Source organism: Limulus polyphemus, unplaced genomic scaffold, assembly GCF_000517525.1.
Source record: "Limulus polyphemus unplaced genomic scaffold, Limulus_polyphemus-2.1.2 Scaffold240, whole genome shotgun sequence".
NCBI classification, from domain to species: Eukaryota; Metazoa; Arthropoda; class Merostomata; order Xiphosura; family Limulidae; genus Limulus; species Limulus polyphemus.
The window spans coordinates 469,274-485,974 of record NW_013665850.1 but is presented as its reverse complement, the minus strand read 5'-3'; the positions used below and the strand labels follow the sequence as shown (position 1 = coordinate 485,974).

The window sequence follows — 16,701 nt, the reverse complement described above, 5'->3', positions numbered from 1 at the left end:
TAGTTACCTGTGATAAAAGTCTGTTGGTTGATGTCATGGATTTCTTCTTTCTATAGTTGGAGGATGTTTGAGGTAGAGGTGGTCTTTTGTTCTTTTATGTAGCCGGTCACTAGTCTTCTGGCTAGCTCTACTAGCCACGCCTTGAGCTCTAGGCATGGAGTTGTTTTGTGGTTGACGGCAAAGTTGAGGCCTTTGTTTAGAAGTTGAAGTTCTGTGTCGTTGAGTGTCTGGTCATATCTGTTCATTACAAAGTTAGGCTGAGCTACATTGTTGTGTTTCACTTCACGTTGTTGTAGTTTCCTTAGTTGATCTAGTTTCTTATTGTGTAGAGACTTCTTTTCTTGATTCAACAATGAGTTGTTTTGGTTGATAGCGCGTTGTATATTGCCGTAATCATCTGGTTTGAGGAAGCAGGCTAGTTGGTGGTCTAATTTATGTTTGAGTTTTTGTAAGTAGTCCATTTCTTGATACTTGGAATTCCGGGTTACTTTTAGGAGTTTTTTTTCTGCAAACGAAAAATCAAGGAATCCATCTTAATTGAACAAAACAACCTACACCTCTAAACCAACACCCCGGGGCGCCTAGATACCTCTTCTAAGTTTTGCAACAATTCCGGTCATGTAACTTCTTTATTCAATACTGTATATATATACATATCCGTGTCAGTGTAAATTACTTGTACCTGATGATGACAAAACCTTGTCGAAACGTTGTACATTTGCTGTTATGTTAAACTTATATTAAAGTTTTTCTTCATTAGCCATTCAAGCCGTCTCCAATCATTATTAGTCTCAAAGTGGGTTCCTCGTCATCGAAAGTGGATTAGTTTGTGTAATACACACATCCAGTGTAGTACAATGCTTGATTAATTTGTGAAATAGACATATCTAATGAAGTACAATTCGACTAGTAAATATATAAATATAATTCAATCATATCAGCAGTTACAAGCTATGTTTAGATAATATTTTGTTAAATTATTTATTGTACATTTTTAGTGCTTAAAAGAGTAATTTCTACACCCTCATTTTCATGAATTCTTAATTATGAAAAACCACAAAAATAGTCTAAATTCGCCTTAAATAAGGTAAAAATAAATGAAAAATGAATTATAACATCTTTAGATTATTTCAAGATAACTCATATTTATTACAAAGACATACACTTACTGGCATTCCACACATCAATTTTTCATTTCATTTAACATATAAAATTAGATGAATAGTCACAAATGACAGCTTACAAAAATTATCCACTATATCCTTTTTTTGAGTTAGTTTTGTAGCTTTGAAATGTTTGATGTTAAAACTTGAAACTATTGTGTAGTTTCCTCATTATCTTCTCTCTCATTGTCATATTCTGGATCTTCTTCTGTTGATAACCTGGCTGTTTGCTCTCTAACTGAAATTTCATGATCTGTATTGGATACTGAAACAGGACGTTGTTCTTCATGAGTGGTAGGGGATGTATGTTGATCAGCCTGTAAAATAACACTAATAAGAATGAACCCTGAAAATTAAGTTACGAAACTGTGGTCCTGAAGAAATTTTTGTGTTTTCTCCAGAACTTCAATCTAAAAATATACAACTTCTAACAGTTAGTTGTAACTGTTGACTTAACTCAGGTGACAGTGCTTTGTACATTAATATTTATCAATATTATGTGGTTGGTTAGTTTGTTTTCCACACAAAAGTCTAAGGCATAATAAGCAAGTTTAAACTAATAAACAAAACATGTACATTATGTAGACTATAAATAAAACCCTGTGATTACAAGTGTTATTAAATGTTTTTTTGTTTTCCAGAATATGTAAATATGTTCATAGATATTGCTGAGAGCACACAAAAAGTACTACTGTAAGTTATGTAAAACAATTTTACAGTTTTTGTACATGACTGAGGTAGGTAATAATACTAATACTTCAAAAAAGGAATACTGTAATGCTTCCCTTTATTGTTCAAATATTCATATACACCTATAATTTTTTAAGGCAATGATAATAGGTAGTTTACAGTATTAAAACTAGGTGAAGGTTAGAATTTACTAGTTCAATCATACATACACATGTTTGTGTGACTACCTAAGGAAATTCTGGGCTATGGCAGAACATCAAATGTTGTCAGTTGAAGTGAACTTCTGACCAAGTCAACAAAGCATAAGTTTTAACAAATTTATAATGCTCCTGATGGAAAACTTAAATAACTTTTAATTACTTTAACAGACATTTTTTTCATGTTACATATTTAAGTGAATGGTATATTTGTTCTTTTATGCCATTTTTTTCAAATACTAACTACATATTAACTACACCCATTCTTCTAAAGTGTTTCTTATGCATTATCTAAAGTCCCTTTTGTAAGGAAATGTAAAGTGTTTACATATTTATCATGGTTTTACATACGTAATCTTCATAGATACTGTTCGAAGCACAAAGAAAAAACTACTGAACTTTACATAAAACAATTCACTGTTTTAGTAAATGTTGCAGCATTCCTGACATATCTTTCACACTTACCTTTAGGTTTTTGTACCTAATTTTGTAATTCATGCCCCAAAGGGACTTAGCATGGATTTTCACATCTGAAATTATTTTTCTCTTTTTGCCTTTTATATTTTATTTTTATCTACCAATTAAATGAAAAAGTTACAGTGCTGCTGAACAGAATTTTCAAAGTTGTATTTTTTCCTTTTAAAGTGTGTTACCTTAAGTTGGTTATTCTAATTGGGTCACCCCAAGTACTATTCTACTAATATGAGTGCATCTCCAGTAAAATACCTTTCTGGCAGGCATGCAATGAGAATTCAGGTACTTCTATTGGTCTCCACAATATGAATTCTCTTCCCCTTCTTCAAGTGCAGCACAGAAGACCCTTGCAACTTACCAGTTCCTAGTCACTGGGATGGTGGACCTTGGAGAGTTCCTCACTGCTGTCCACAACACCATTGGGAAGTAGGATGGCAGTGACACTATCTATGCAGTGCCCTCCTCTTACAGTGAGAGCTTGTCCAATTGAGTCAAGGTAATCACACACTGTACGGTCTGATCATGCCCTAATCACACTACACTTCTTGGCTCGCTGACCATTTGTGGCCACATGCTTGGTTGGTCATGACCTAATTCTACCCACCCTTGGAAAACTCTGGGCTTTTTTGCCTTTCACTCTGGGCAAAGACTATATCCTGGTCAAGATGAGATGCAGCCTTTCAAGGGTGTGCCCCTATGGAGCCCCTGCCATCAGGTGTCACACTCCATGGGCTTTCCATTCAGGCACTTTCTGAAGTGACCTCAGCTAGGTTTAATTTTTGCACTGCTCCACCATTTAAATGTCTAGTTATTCTGTGTGACAAGGTATCTTCTCAGAAATTAACATTTTCTTTACCTGAAAATGTATTTCCAATAGATATTAACCTCCTTACCCCTTCCAACCCATCCTCTCCACTTCTGGTATATTTTCTTTTTGTCTCATCTGGCAATTAAGTTATTTAAAGTGCAAGTAATTAAGAGGAGTTACTGTGCAAGGAGGATGTGTCACAATTGTATTGGTGAAGGGCTATCATCACATAATGATGTCATCCTGCACTAGCACATTTCATGTTTAACATGTGATTTGTAGTTAAGAGTTAGCTCAAAGCTAGTGGCATGCAAATCTCATAGACAGATGCACTAGGAATGAAGCTATTCTGTGTGTGGTAGTGAGTATCAATTCAGAACTATAATAAGAATGTTAATTATAATTAAATATATAAAACAATGAGACAGTTCTAGTAGTATGCACTTGGATAACATAGAAAAGACATCATGATTAAACCTTTAGAGAGAAAAACACTTATTATGAAGAAAACAGATGGTTCATCAAGCTATTTGAGCACTAAATCTACAGTCTTCTTGGTGTATAGTTTTGATTACATGTGGCAAACAAGTGAGTGACACTCTGGTACAATTATAATTAAAACCATGTAGCAGGATTACTCAACAACCTTAAGGGTCACTACATCACTGACTCAGAGGATAGTTTTTTTAGCTCTATTCCCTCACTAACTTAAAGAAGTATTGCAGATGGCCATTCAATTATTCACTTACACAGTTAAGAAGAATTTTTCTTAATATCAAATTCATCATGACTCATATGACACTTTTATAACAGCTGGTCAGTGTTCTTAATAGTTCAACAAAGCATTCTTCCAGATAAAAAATAATAGCTCAAAGGAGACTTTACACCTGATAAGTTACTAACATTAAGTAGGTCTTCCAGATGTCAGGTTCCTCAATAAAAATATGTTTTTACAGATCAATAATTTATAACACAAGTTTTTGTTTTTTATATTACCAGTTTTAACCCAAAAGTAGTTTTTAAATGACAAATTTCTTAAGTTAATAGAGTTAAAATGTAATTTTTAGACTCACACAAAATGAAAAAAAAAAAATCTCAATTACCAAAATGTGAAATTGGTATAGAACTAACATTACTTTTTTTTTCTATATTTTCATATTCATAAGTATAATACATGAAAAATACATTATGAAGAACCAAAACTTAGTTAAACTAATACTGTGAAGAGCCTTTGTTTATGTACATCTACATTTTAATTCTACTTCAGAAGCTCAAACAGAAAATACCAACAAACAAATTAAAACTTCTGTTAATAAAATATACTTACATGAAACATTTGTGATCAAACAAATCCATAAAATTTAAAAACTAATATAGGTTGTGTATTTTATTACCTAGTGCATGAAAATTCAGAGAAAATTACCAAGTGAGTCTTTGCATATTAAACTCCTTTATAATTCTATGATTGTTACAATTATTGAAAAGTAATTTCTTCTTTTCCTTTAAAAGTTATAATATTCCTATACTGAAAATACATTTCCAATAGGTACTTACCTCCTCTCACAATGCATTCAATGCTGCCCTCTATATGTAAACTTTTCTTTACTCATGCCACAAGCCTTGCACCCCCTTGATGAAATTAGTACATTCCATTATGTTTTTCATGCACCATCTATTAACCAACAGTAGCATAGTATGCTCAGGTGATGCATGTGACTCCCTCTACACTCTTCTACCAAACCTTCACTTTAAAGTTTGGCAGAAGGTGTGAGCACTGGAGAAGTGGGGAGGAAGGGAGGGAAGTTTGAGAGGAGGTAAGTACCTATAGGAAATACATTTTTCGTATATGAAAATTATAACTTCCAATAGAATACTTACCTCCTGTCACAAGATTATCTAAAATCCCACACTGAGAAGGAGGAGGGACCAGTGTGAGGGAATAACAGAAGCACCCCCAAAAGTATCTGAAGGATACTCCTGACCATAAGAGAAAGCGATCTGGAGATCAAAAGAGGGGAACCATACCACTTCTGAGCCAGCTATACTCTTTGTCCTTGTGTGCAATTCGTAAAACACAAGGTGTAGAGTGGCTAGTGCACGTTGGACTGTACTCAGCAAGTCAACTACATCCAAAACCTCCTCTCCAGGGTACCATCATCTGCATCAGGATAAGATGAGGATCATACCATCTTCATCTACAAACCAAGAATTGGGGATTAAGACCTGCTCCAATTCCTGGGTACTACACAAGGATCAACATTCTACAGGAATCCGGGGCTGGCCATCTGGCATCAAGAGGATGGATTCAACTTGTGTGAGGGCTTATGTTGATTGGTTCACTTGAATCCAGCACCTCAACACTGGAAACCAACATCCATGCTGAGGTAGGATGAGGGCTCTCAATAAAAAAGAGTGAACTGCATGTGCAACCAAATCAACTCCATTTGGTATGGAATGTGTAACAGGAGGCCATGTCAACCATTAAGGTGACAGATTAATTCAACTGTATGTGTAAATAAATAGTAGGAGGTCACGTCAACCAGTTTGGTGACAGATCAACTCCACATTAGTATAAATAGTATAAGGAGGCCACGTCAACCAGTTTGGTGACAGATCAATTCCACAGTAATATAAATAGTATGAGGAGGCCATGTCAGCTTGTAAAGTGAAAGATCAACTCCAGTGGTTGTGGATATTGTTGAATATGTAAATAGTATAAGAAGGCTACATCATCTAGAAAGATAACGGATCAATTCCTGTTATAGTGTAAATAGTATTAGGAGGCCATGTCCACCAGCAAGGGGACAGATTAACTCCTGTGGGGGACATGTCGCATCTACACCAGCAGAACACCATCATCCTACACTCAACTGAATGGTTATAACTAATTTGTTAGTAGAACCCATTCAGGTGGGTGCCTCAATGGTCAACCACTCCAGCAGCTTGGAATTGAAAAGTGTCAAGGCCCCCATACTCCACTCGAAGAAGGGGCATGAGAATGCTTTGAATAGTTCGGAGGAACATTATCACCAGAGACAGTGCAATCGATGACCATGATACCCTACTTTGAAAAGCAGACCATACAAAGTTATTTATCAAGGTATGGCAGGGAATGAAAAGATGGTTGTGTATATACCCCAGAGGGTAGCTGTACATGCAATATAATATCATAGGGCCTTGACGGGACACAGCAGTCTATCAGGGTCAGGAAGTGGTTAAAGATGGGAGATAGAAGGTAGGGAAATGGGAGAAAAGGTGGAACAACCTTCTTGAGCTGAAGATAAAGGAATGATCAGGATAAAGGAGAAGATAGGGGTACGTGAAACGTCAATGGCAAATAAATCAGATTGGTGACATCTGCAGGACAAATGGAGAAGGAAATAGGTCTTAAGGGACAAATGAAACAAGGAATGAGGAAAGTGGCTCAAATGGAGGAGCACATTAATGACCTAATCCAGAAGTGAAATATGTCTGAGAGGCTTCTGAATCTGGAAGGAACACATGAGCATAGTGAGAACAGGGGAAGTAAAATCCTTAAGATATCTGGAGAAACAGAAAGTATGGGAAAGAGCTGCCACATATCCAGAATCAAAGAGCCAGGTAACAAATTCAACCACCTGAGCCATCGAAGGCTTGGCAGTAGGAAATCCCCTGCCAATGGACCAACAGCAAAAGACCTTCCACTTGCACTGGTAAATTTTCATAAAAGATGGAGGAATGGAAGTAGCTAACATTGAGGCAACTGAATGCATGAAGCCAGATCTTCTTGCTGACAACCAGATAAAAACCAGGCATGAAGATGCAGGATGGGCAGATTGGGATGAAGAGCAGGGGATCAAGGTTGATGCAGGAGGGAGGAAAACAGTGGAAGATGGACAAGTGGTAAGAGAAGCAGCCATTGGAACCTCTGAAACCATGGTTGTGCTTGCCAATGGGGTGCAATCAGGAGGACCTGAGAAGGAGTGAAGTCTACAAGAGAAATCACCTAATGAAGCAAACAGATGAAATGGTACATATAAAGACCAATCCTAGCTGAAGGCATCGACAGCCAGAGCCTGTAGATGTAGGACAGGTGAACAAAAGAAGGGCAACTTTGTATTGAGACCAGTGGCAAATTCATTTAATTGGGGAGAACCCCATAGGAGGCAAAATTATCAAATCAAATAAGGAAAGACCTGAACAATGTGATAAAACATGTTTGGAGCCAAGGCAAGTCTGAAGGGGAGAGCCCAAAAATTAGTAAAACACCCCGAGAAGAACAAACTGAAGATAAAGACAGGATGGAAGGGTTATCGGGATGTGGAGGTACACATTGGAAACATCAATTTTTGTCATTCACAAACCAAGGAAAATGCCCATCTCAGAGTGAGAAAGAACTATAGTGAACCTAGGGAGTATGATGAAGTGTTTGTGGTGCAACAAATCGATGATCAGTCGCCAATCTCCAGTTTTCTTGGGGACCACGAAAAGATTGGAGTAAAACCCCTTCAAGGGATGGTGAACTGGTTTGATAGCCCACTATGAAAGCAAATCCTCTTACAGATGCTGGTGAGTCACAGGATCTTGAAGAGGAAAGGAAACGGGATGAGGAGAAATGGGAGGTGGGGAAAGAAACATGAGAATGAGTCCCTCTGAAAGAACCTTTGTCACCCATTGATCCTCGACAAAGGGGAGCCAGCAAGGAAGAAAATCAAATGAGATCCCAAAGGCCCTGAATCCACCAGATAGTCACAAGTACTATTGATGACAGATGATACGTCAGTGATGACCTCAATGAAAATAAGTACCCGGATTTGAAGGAATGGGTAAAGGATGAGGGAAGGATGGACAAGAAACAGGAATAGGGGGCATGGAAGGCTCTGGTCGAGACAAATGGGCCACAAAAGTTGAAAGGGTGGACTGCTGTCAGGCGGATGTTACCCGTGGCTTGATATAATCAGGAATGGTGTCAAAGAAATGTTGAAGAAAAGGAGCAAGACGTAAATTTCTGAGATAATTGGTGGGTATATTAACATGAGCCAGAATGGAGCCCCTACTGATAAGAACCCAACAACAAAGAAATGACGTATGTAACGACAAAGCCGAGGAAGAAATATGGGCCAAAGTGGAAGAGAGAAGGTGAAGGGTATTGGCAGAAAATCCCTCAGTATTTCTGTGGAAAGCCTCCGAGAGGAGATGTATAGAAGGCAGATACCAGAGAAGGGTAGAAAGGGTTAGACGAAGGCGAGAATATTGTGCATGGGTGAGACTATCATTAGATTTGGGAGCCACCTCCAAAAAAGGTAATAAGGAACCTAACAACGGGTGATCAAAAAATGGATATTCCACCTAATGGTAAGCAAAGGTGTACTGCTCAGATGCTTTTGAGGAGAAGAGAAAGTGATCTGCATGGACCCAAATACCAGGACAGGGAACAAATACCAAAAATGGTTGAGAAGAATGCTCATGCAACAAAGAAGGACGAAGGGAATAAGAAATAGGGGAAAGAGATAAAACAACACAAACCTGAGATACAAAATTCGTGAAAGCTAAGGAAGGCCTAGGTGAATTGTCAGGCTGGAACTGGGAAGGAATGGAAAACTCCAGGAGACAAAGGGTGACCCAAGTAGCATTAAATCTACAGACAGACAAAATCAGAAAGATCCACAGTTGGGTCGCCCCCACCTGAGGCATAAGATAGAAGATTAGTCGTTGGTGTGACCCATGAAGTGGTAATGTCGAGGATTCATAACTCACAAAAACTGCACACAACTGTCTAGTGCACAAAAGCGATGATAATAAACTGGGGGAAATGTGGTATTGTATAAACAAAAAAAATAAAACCATTTCAAACAATAATCAAAATTGTATCACACGGGAAGTAAGAAGCACAAAAAAAAACGTCTGCACTTGAAGAATGCCAAATTAAAAGTGAAGGTTCGGTAAAGGAGTGTAGAAGGATTCACATGCATCATGTGAGCATACTATGCTACTATTGGTTAATAGATTGGAATACTAATTCCAACATGGAGGAAGCACAAGGCTTGTGGCATGCATAAAGAAAATGTTCGCATATAGAAGGCAGCACTGAATTAGAATAGCTAACATTGGAGGTAAGTATCATATTGGAATTAAATGTTATGGATGATGTAAAAATATTAAACCCACCAACCACCTATGATATGACATGTCAGCTTTTATTCCTTTGCCTTCAAGGAATTGTAGCTTTCTTTTATTCAAATTCTATTTTTAAAATTTCATAAAGGCAATATCAAAAAATACAATATAGAAGTCTGTATAAAACATATGCCACTTACAGGATCAAATATCTAATTGATTTGAGAGATTGCAGATAAATATTGGTTTGAATTATGAATTCCTCAAAAGCGGGGTTTGCAATAACATTCACCAATTTTGCAATTTGCAACATTTTTTTACTTCTGGTTAAAACATTTGGATATTGACAAAAACCATTTGGCAAATCTTTTAAAAACATACCATCATATACAAATGGCTGCTAAGATAAGACGATTTACAGAATCGTGACAATTTGTACTTTCTATTTTCTAAATTTGTTTAAAAAACATCATTTTTTTTTACCCAGATAAATATATGTTGTATTTGCATTTATTATCACAAGAATATAAAGCAAGTTATTTCTTACAATACATGTGTTAATTACCACATTTTGTCTTGGACAATTCCATTTATTTTAGGGGTGACATATTCCCATACCACAGTACAGAATTATTCTTACTAAAAATAATGATTATGTGTTAATGAAATTTAGTAAAATCTTGAAGTTGTTAATATAACAGGACAAACTTGAAAAATTTGGTACACTATATATATATACACATTCTCTTATGATTCAAAACATTGAACACAAGTAGCTATGAGTTATAATGACTTATTCACTACATTAGAAAACACCCCTGAAGTTTTCATAATTTTTCCACACACTACACTACAGTATGGTATTAGTAGTGGACTTATTATAGACTTGTGTATATTATTTAACTTTAAAGCAACATCAGGTACACTATCAAAACGAACGAGTAAACCATACACTCATACTCATTTATTGAAACAATCTTCCCATATTATTACTGTAGAGACAATTTTGAAAAACTGACAAAAAACATGTAATGTAATAAAATGTTGAATGTTGATAAAAAAAATCAAACACCTAGAGCAATCACTGTCAGAAGAATCTTTTAGACAGAAATTTAGTCTACAGTGTATGTTTTAACAAGGCGTTACACACACTTACCAGCATTTGGTTCTGTAGAGATGAATATTCTTCTTGTTTAGAATAAACAACCTCCTCAATCAGGTCTGAAATTATAGAACTGCTATTGAAAACTACAAATTTTCAGTACAGAATATTACTTTGGTGAGCTTTAATCCTCTAGATATAAGTAGGTCAAAGTGCACGTCACAATCATTTTACAGCTATATTCAAAATTTAATTAGCTACTTTAATATCAATCTAGTTCAATAAACTTGGTATGAAAATTAAATTTATAATTCATGTTTTAATATTATACAAGTTTTAGGTTTTAATTTCAAAATAAAATATTTCAATAAATCCACAATTTTCACTTTTATGTATCATGGGACACTTGTTTACTCAAAATTGAGCATATTAGAACTTCTTTCCACCCCCTATATTATTTCTAGGCTCCTGATGACTTGCACACTTGCAAGTTTCATATATCCAAGCTAAGATGAAAACTTATAGTGTTTATTCTGCTTACATAAATGAGTTATATGCCATAAATCAAAACTTGCCTGTTGTGTTCTTCCTAGAAATGCTGTCTTTAAAAGGTTTAAATAATTCTCTCCGACATTTGTTATTGGATTATTCATAACAAATGGAATGAGAAAATTTTAATTTACTTCTTTTCTTGTGTGATTAGCTCATTCTCACAATCAATTTTTAGTTGTTCTGCATCTATTCTATAGTTTTATGTTGCCAAGGTCACCTCAACCAGTTAAAGAAAATATTTAAACACATATAGCTTAGTTAGAAAGCCAGTTGAATTATATTAGTTTCAGACATCATTTTTATGTTGCATGTTAACATTTTGTTTTCAATTGTATATTTAAAATAAATGAAAATTAAGTAGAGTACTAATAAACCTCTTTAAAAAAATTTGTTAACTTTCATCATAACTTCAAGTGCAAAAAAAGTACAAGACACACATGTAAGTACTAAATTTCTTGTTTCTTTTAAAATATTATTTACTTATTGTTATAAAAGTAACTAAAATGTAAAAAAAAACTAGAAACCTACTTGGACAGTTACAAAAATTATATGAAAAAATAAAATTCCTGAAGGAAGGAGCACATCTTGCATGTGCAGCAACTTGTAATTTTACTGAGCATGCTGGAATTCGAAGATGTATTACATAAAGCTTCCACAATGTGATAACTCACTTAGCTGTCAATCTTAAGTGGTAGTAAAGCAATAAATCTAAATGATCTGGAAATGTGAATTAGCTTTAACAACATACAGTCATTCTAGAAAGAAAGGAAAAAGGTATTTTACATATATTTCATACTTTTTGTGGTGGTTACAAAGTTTGTCAAATGGACTGAGCCCGTATATAGTGTTAGGGTAGAGCAAGTAATAGATAAAACATAAAGTTTTACAGAATGTTTGTTTGTTTGTTTTAGAATAAAGTAACATTGAGCTATCTGCTGTGTCTACTTCGGGAATTGACAGCAGATTTTAGTGTGGTACATCCATAGACTTATTTGTTGTTTCGAGGACAAAATGTTTTAAAAAGCATAATTAATCTTAAGATGAAAAATCACCTTTTACTCAGTCTATTCAGTCTGAGTCACACTTTGGCTCCATAAATTCACAGACAAAGCTTTAGGAAAAATACTTAATTAAACAATCTGGTTTTTGTGTACAAAAGACTTGTAATGTTTACTAAAAGCTTGTAAAATTTTGTAAAGATACACTTACTACATTAAAAGTTATAATATGTATAATTTCATGGTTACATGCTGATTAAAAGACCATATACATGGTGTTAACTGAGAGTTTAGTAAATCATTTCTGTAGTATCAAAAAACAAAACTGAGGACCACTCACATAGCCACTCCAAAAATAATACACAACAAGATACTCTCTTCCTAAAGTATTAACAAAATATACATTTATTTTGTTAAAATTAACATTTACTTTACCTGAAAATGAATTTCTAACAATTCTCACCTCCTCACACAGTTTAGCTATCTTCCTTGCATGTCTGCCAGAGAGATTTGCATACCACTAGCCTTGAGGCAACCCCCACCTAATTTCACATGAATTGCACTGGTGCACAATGATGTCATCATGTGACAAAAGTCCTCCACCAAAAGGAGAGTGACACACCTAAGTGTGTAATAACTCTCCATATACACTTGCACTCATAATAACCACATTTTTTGAAAAAGCCAGGGTATACTCTTTGCACAGAAAGGACAGGGACAGGTGGAATGAGAACATAACCATCCAAATAACTGCACATAAGCAGATTAATAGCCAATATGTGAACGGTGATTAGGGTGCATTCAGAAGATACTTTGTGTGCTTACCTCAACTCCACTGACAGACTCCAGCTGCAGGAGGAGGACACACCAGTTATGTAGTATTGATTCGTCTGCATACCTCAACTCTACCATCAGACTCTACAGGACAGACTTCAACTGAGGAAGAGGGAAAGTTAGTGATTCAGTGTTGTTTACTATAGTGTGTGTGTGCTAGCCTCACCTCTACTGTCAGATTCAATACAACATACTCTAGCTGCAAGAAGAGGGCACCATATTTATGTATTATGGATTTGTATAGAGTGCTCACCTCAATTCTGCTAAACAGTCACAATCTGCAGGAGAAGAAAACATCAAATATATATAATGATACTGTAAAGTGAGTGCTCACCTCAACTGTACAGAACATACTCTAGCTGCAAGAAGAAGGCACCATATTTATGTATTATGGATTTGTATAGAGCGTGCTCACCTCAATTCTGCTAAACAGTCACAGACTGCAGGAGAAGAAAACATCAAATATATATAATGATACTGTAAAGTGAGTGCTCACCTCAACTGTATAGAACATACTCCAGCTTCAATAGGAGGGCACCATAGTTATGCATTATGGATTCATATAGTGTGTGTGCTGACCTCAACACTGCTAAACAGTCACAGGCTGCAGGAGAAGAGAACATAAAATATACATAATGATACTGTAAATTGAGTGCTCACCTCAACTCTACTGAACAGACTCTATAGAACAAACTCCAGCTGCAGGAGGAGGGCACTATATTATGCAATATGGTGTTATATGTATTGTGTGAGTTATGTGTTTGAGAGGGATCACCACTACTCCACTTGTCACTGTACTGCAACTCCTTTGTATAGCTCCAGCTGTTGATGCTTCTCCATCATCCACCAATCCAGCAACTAAAAACTGGCAAGTGGCAAGGGTTAGTTTTTAGCTTATTATGAATTTTGCCCAAAGCTACATGAAGGTTATCTGTGCTAGCCATTCCTAATTTAGCAGTGAAAGACTAGAGGGAATGCAGTTAGTCATCTCCACCCACCACCAACTCTTATGCTACTCTTTTACCAAAGAATAGTGGAATTGATCATCACATTGTAATGCCCCCCACAGCTCAATGGGTGAGCATGTTTTAGAAAAGATGAAAAATAAATTCAGCTGTCCTATTTTCGTCACCAGTAGTTAATGTTTATTGAAAATACTATAAGAATACATATATAAAAGCAATTTATTCATTTATGTAATACCCACAAAGTTTCTTCATACATAAACAGCCTTCATACATACATACACACATACATACTGAGATACTGGTACAAAAAGTAAGTAATTATATGGAATATACTTGTTACAGAAGGACCAAGCTCTACAAAACATGTCAATATGGGTGTTTTGCTTTGAAGTTATTTTTTAACTACACTGAAAATATATTTCTGATGGGTGCTTACCTCCCTCCCATCATGCTGCTCTCTATATTCAAATGTTTTTGCATGCCACTAGCCATAAACTTCCACCTACTCCACAATTAAGGTTTACATTTTCTTTGCATGTAAATTATCATGTGACAACCCTCCACCAATAGGAGTGTGACACACCCTCCTGATGCATGTTACTACCTTTATTCGATTTCATCTATCACTTCGAGATTAGGCAGAAATTAAGCAATGGTATTGGGGAGGAAGGGTAGGGAATGTGAGAAGTGGTAAGTACCTATTAAAATATATTTTCAGTGTAGTAAAATAATAACTTCTAATATGGTACCTTACCTCTCCTCTAATAATAGCTAGAATCCCATACTAAAATGGTGGAGGGACCACTGCAAGGGATATAGAAAATCATAATTCAAAAACATCTGAAGAACACCCATAGTGTGTGAACCTCCCATTAGGAAAGGAACACATTTGGGAGACTGCCAGGTATACTCTTTGCCCAGCGTGTAAGTGATGTGTAAGTGGGTGGAAATTGTGAGGAACACATCCAAGAAATGAAAAATTGTGGTGGTCTGTCCCCAAGTCTCACTGAAATCTCTGGAATGATAGTCCAGGAGAATAATGTATGTAGGGTCTCTTGTCACAGAAAGAATGATGGGTAAAGCTAAAATGGATGTGCCCTCTTGATGTCGACTGGCTAGGGCACAACAAACCATACTAGGTAGGTCAACTTTAGTCCAAAATCAGGCATACAACTTCCAAACTGTCTTCACCTCAAGTTGGATAGAATGAGAAGAGAAAATACCATGTCACTCGACTAAACAGGACACATTTGTGCAAAGCCATAACCAACACCAGCCATCCAGGAAACCGACATCCCAAAAACAGTAGAAAGTGACGTCCTAGTGAGGTAGTTCACTTTAAAACCAAAATAAATTGGACTGGATCCTCTTGGCATATCATCAGCCTCCAGGTGTGAACCTCACAGAGGCGGAGCACCAGGAGCAATGATATGTGCTTTGTGCAACATCATCCTCTGGATATGACCACACAGAAGCTGGATTGCATGAATGACCGGCTGACTCACCAAGTAACCACAGTCCGGGAGCAAATAAGTTGGGTCTGCACAACATCAACCTCCAGGACCCACTGCACACGAGACCATAGCAGGATGTGGAACCACGACTCAATACATGTGTGAGGACTTATGTTGGTTGGTCCTACTCTAATCCAAAACCATTCACTGGGAACTGACATCTAATTGATGGTAGAACGAGGGATCCCAATTGGAGGGGTGAACTGAAAAATAGCAGATCTACTCTAACACTTTTATGACATGTCTTTGATGCATGTAGAAGATCTACACCATAGACACTGGCAGATCACCGCTACCCTATTCTCTACTGAATGGAATTGTGAACATTTAGGAGGCTAGGAAATGGTAAGTGGCATGGGGAAACATGTTGAGGAGTCTGAAGGAACACAGACACTGGAGACAGTGCAATGGGTGACCACAAAATCTCTATTTTGAAAAGCAGACTGCCCCCAATTTATTTAATCAAAGACATGGCAGGGATGGGCATCAGTACCCTTCTGCTTTACCTATGAAAACCCATGGATCAGTACTGGAACAGGCATTTGCCTGAAGCAAAATACCATGAGGAAACACTACCAGCAGTCTTGTGGAACACCCCATCTCAACATCTATAGGTCAGCTGTACAGTGTGGAAATTTTTGAGATTAGAGGTAAGCATTATACCAATACAGGCAACACCAGCCACTGAGTGGGAGACATTACCTAAAAGAGACATGCCTCAGTAAATGGAAGCAACATATAGGAAAAGTACATTTACTGAGTCACAGGTGAATCGATGTTTGAAGTATGCAAAAGGTGGTACCCCAAGAGGAAGAAACAGCCACCCGATGAAGGAAGTGGGAGATGAACATGTGAGGTGTCATACAAATGCTTGACCAAAGAATTTCCTCCAATAAACAACAGAGATGAGATGCCAGGGAGAAGGTAAGGTGCCATATCTGATGCAACATCACATGGAAAATATTCCAGTTGGATAAGAGAAAGGTCACGAAATGAGGAAAGGTTCCAAGGAATGAAAAGAAGGATTGTGAAATAAGCAAGGAGGCTAGTCTGGCAGTATAACAATGAAGATCATGAATGGGAAAGAGAAGTCTATCCAGATTAAACTGAGAATAAAGATGGGAAATGAAGGGAAATTGGTGGAAATGAAGAATTTCTCTCACAAAAGTTTTAGGCAGGAAAGATTGATCCAGATAAGGAGAATTTAAGAGGAATGGAACAGTACATGAGACACTGATGGCAAAAATATCTCACTGACGACACCCAAAGGCTAAAAGAAGTAGGAAATAAGCTGTAAAAGACAGG

The 16,701-nt window shown here is 36.6% G+C and overlaps 1 protein-coding gene across 4 annotated transcripts in view; it reads right to left on the bottom strand.

Moving 5' to 3' along the window:
• Nucleotides 1-1,128: 1,128 nt before the first annotated feature.
• LOC106478679 (radial spoke head protein 3 homolog B-like) overlaps nucleotides 1,129-16,701 on the bottom strand; it is a 52,147-nt gene continuing 36,574 nt past the window's right edge. For all 4 annotated transcript variants that reach the window (XM_022382318.1, XM_013939238.2, XM_022382319.1 and 1 more), the window contains 2 exons: nucleotides 10,585-10,649; nucleotides 1,129-1,480 (listed from right to left, as the gene is read on the bottom strand). In XM_022382318.1, coding sequence (XP_022238026.1) covers nucleotides 1,316-1,480; nucleotides 10,585-10,649 — 230 coding nt within the window. In that variant the 3' untranslated portion in view covers nucleotides 1,129-1,315. The remainder of the gene's footprint in view (nucleotides 1,481-10,584; nucleotides 10,650-16,701) is intronic.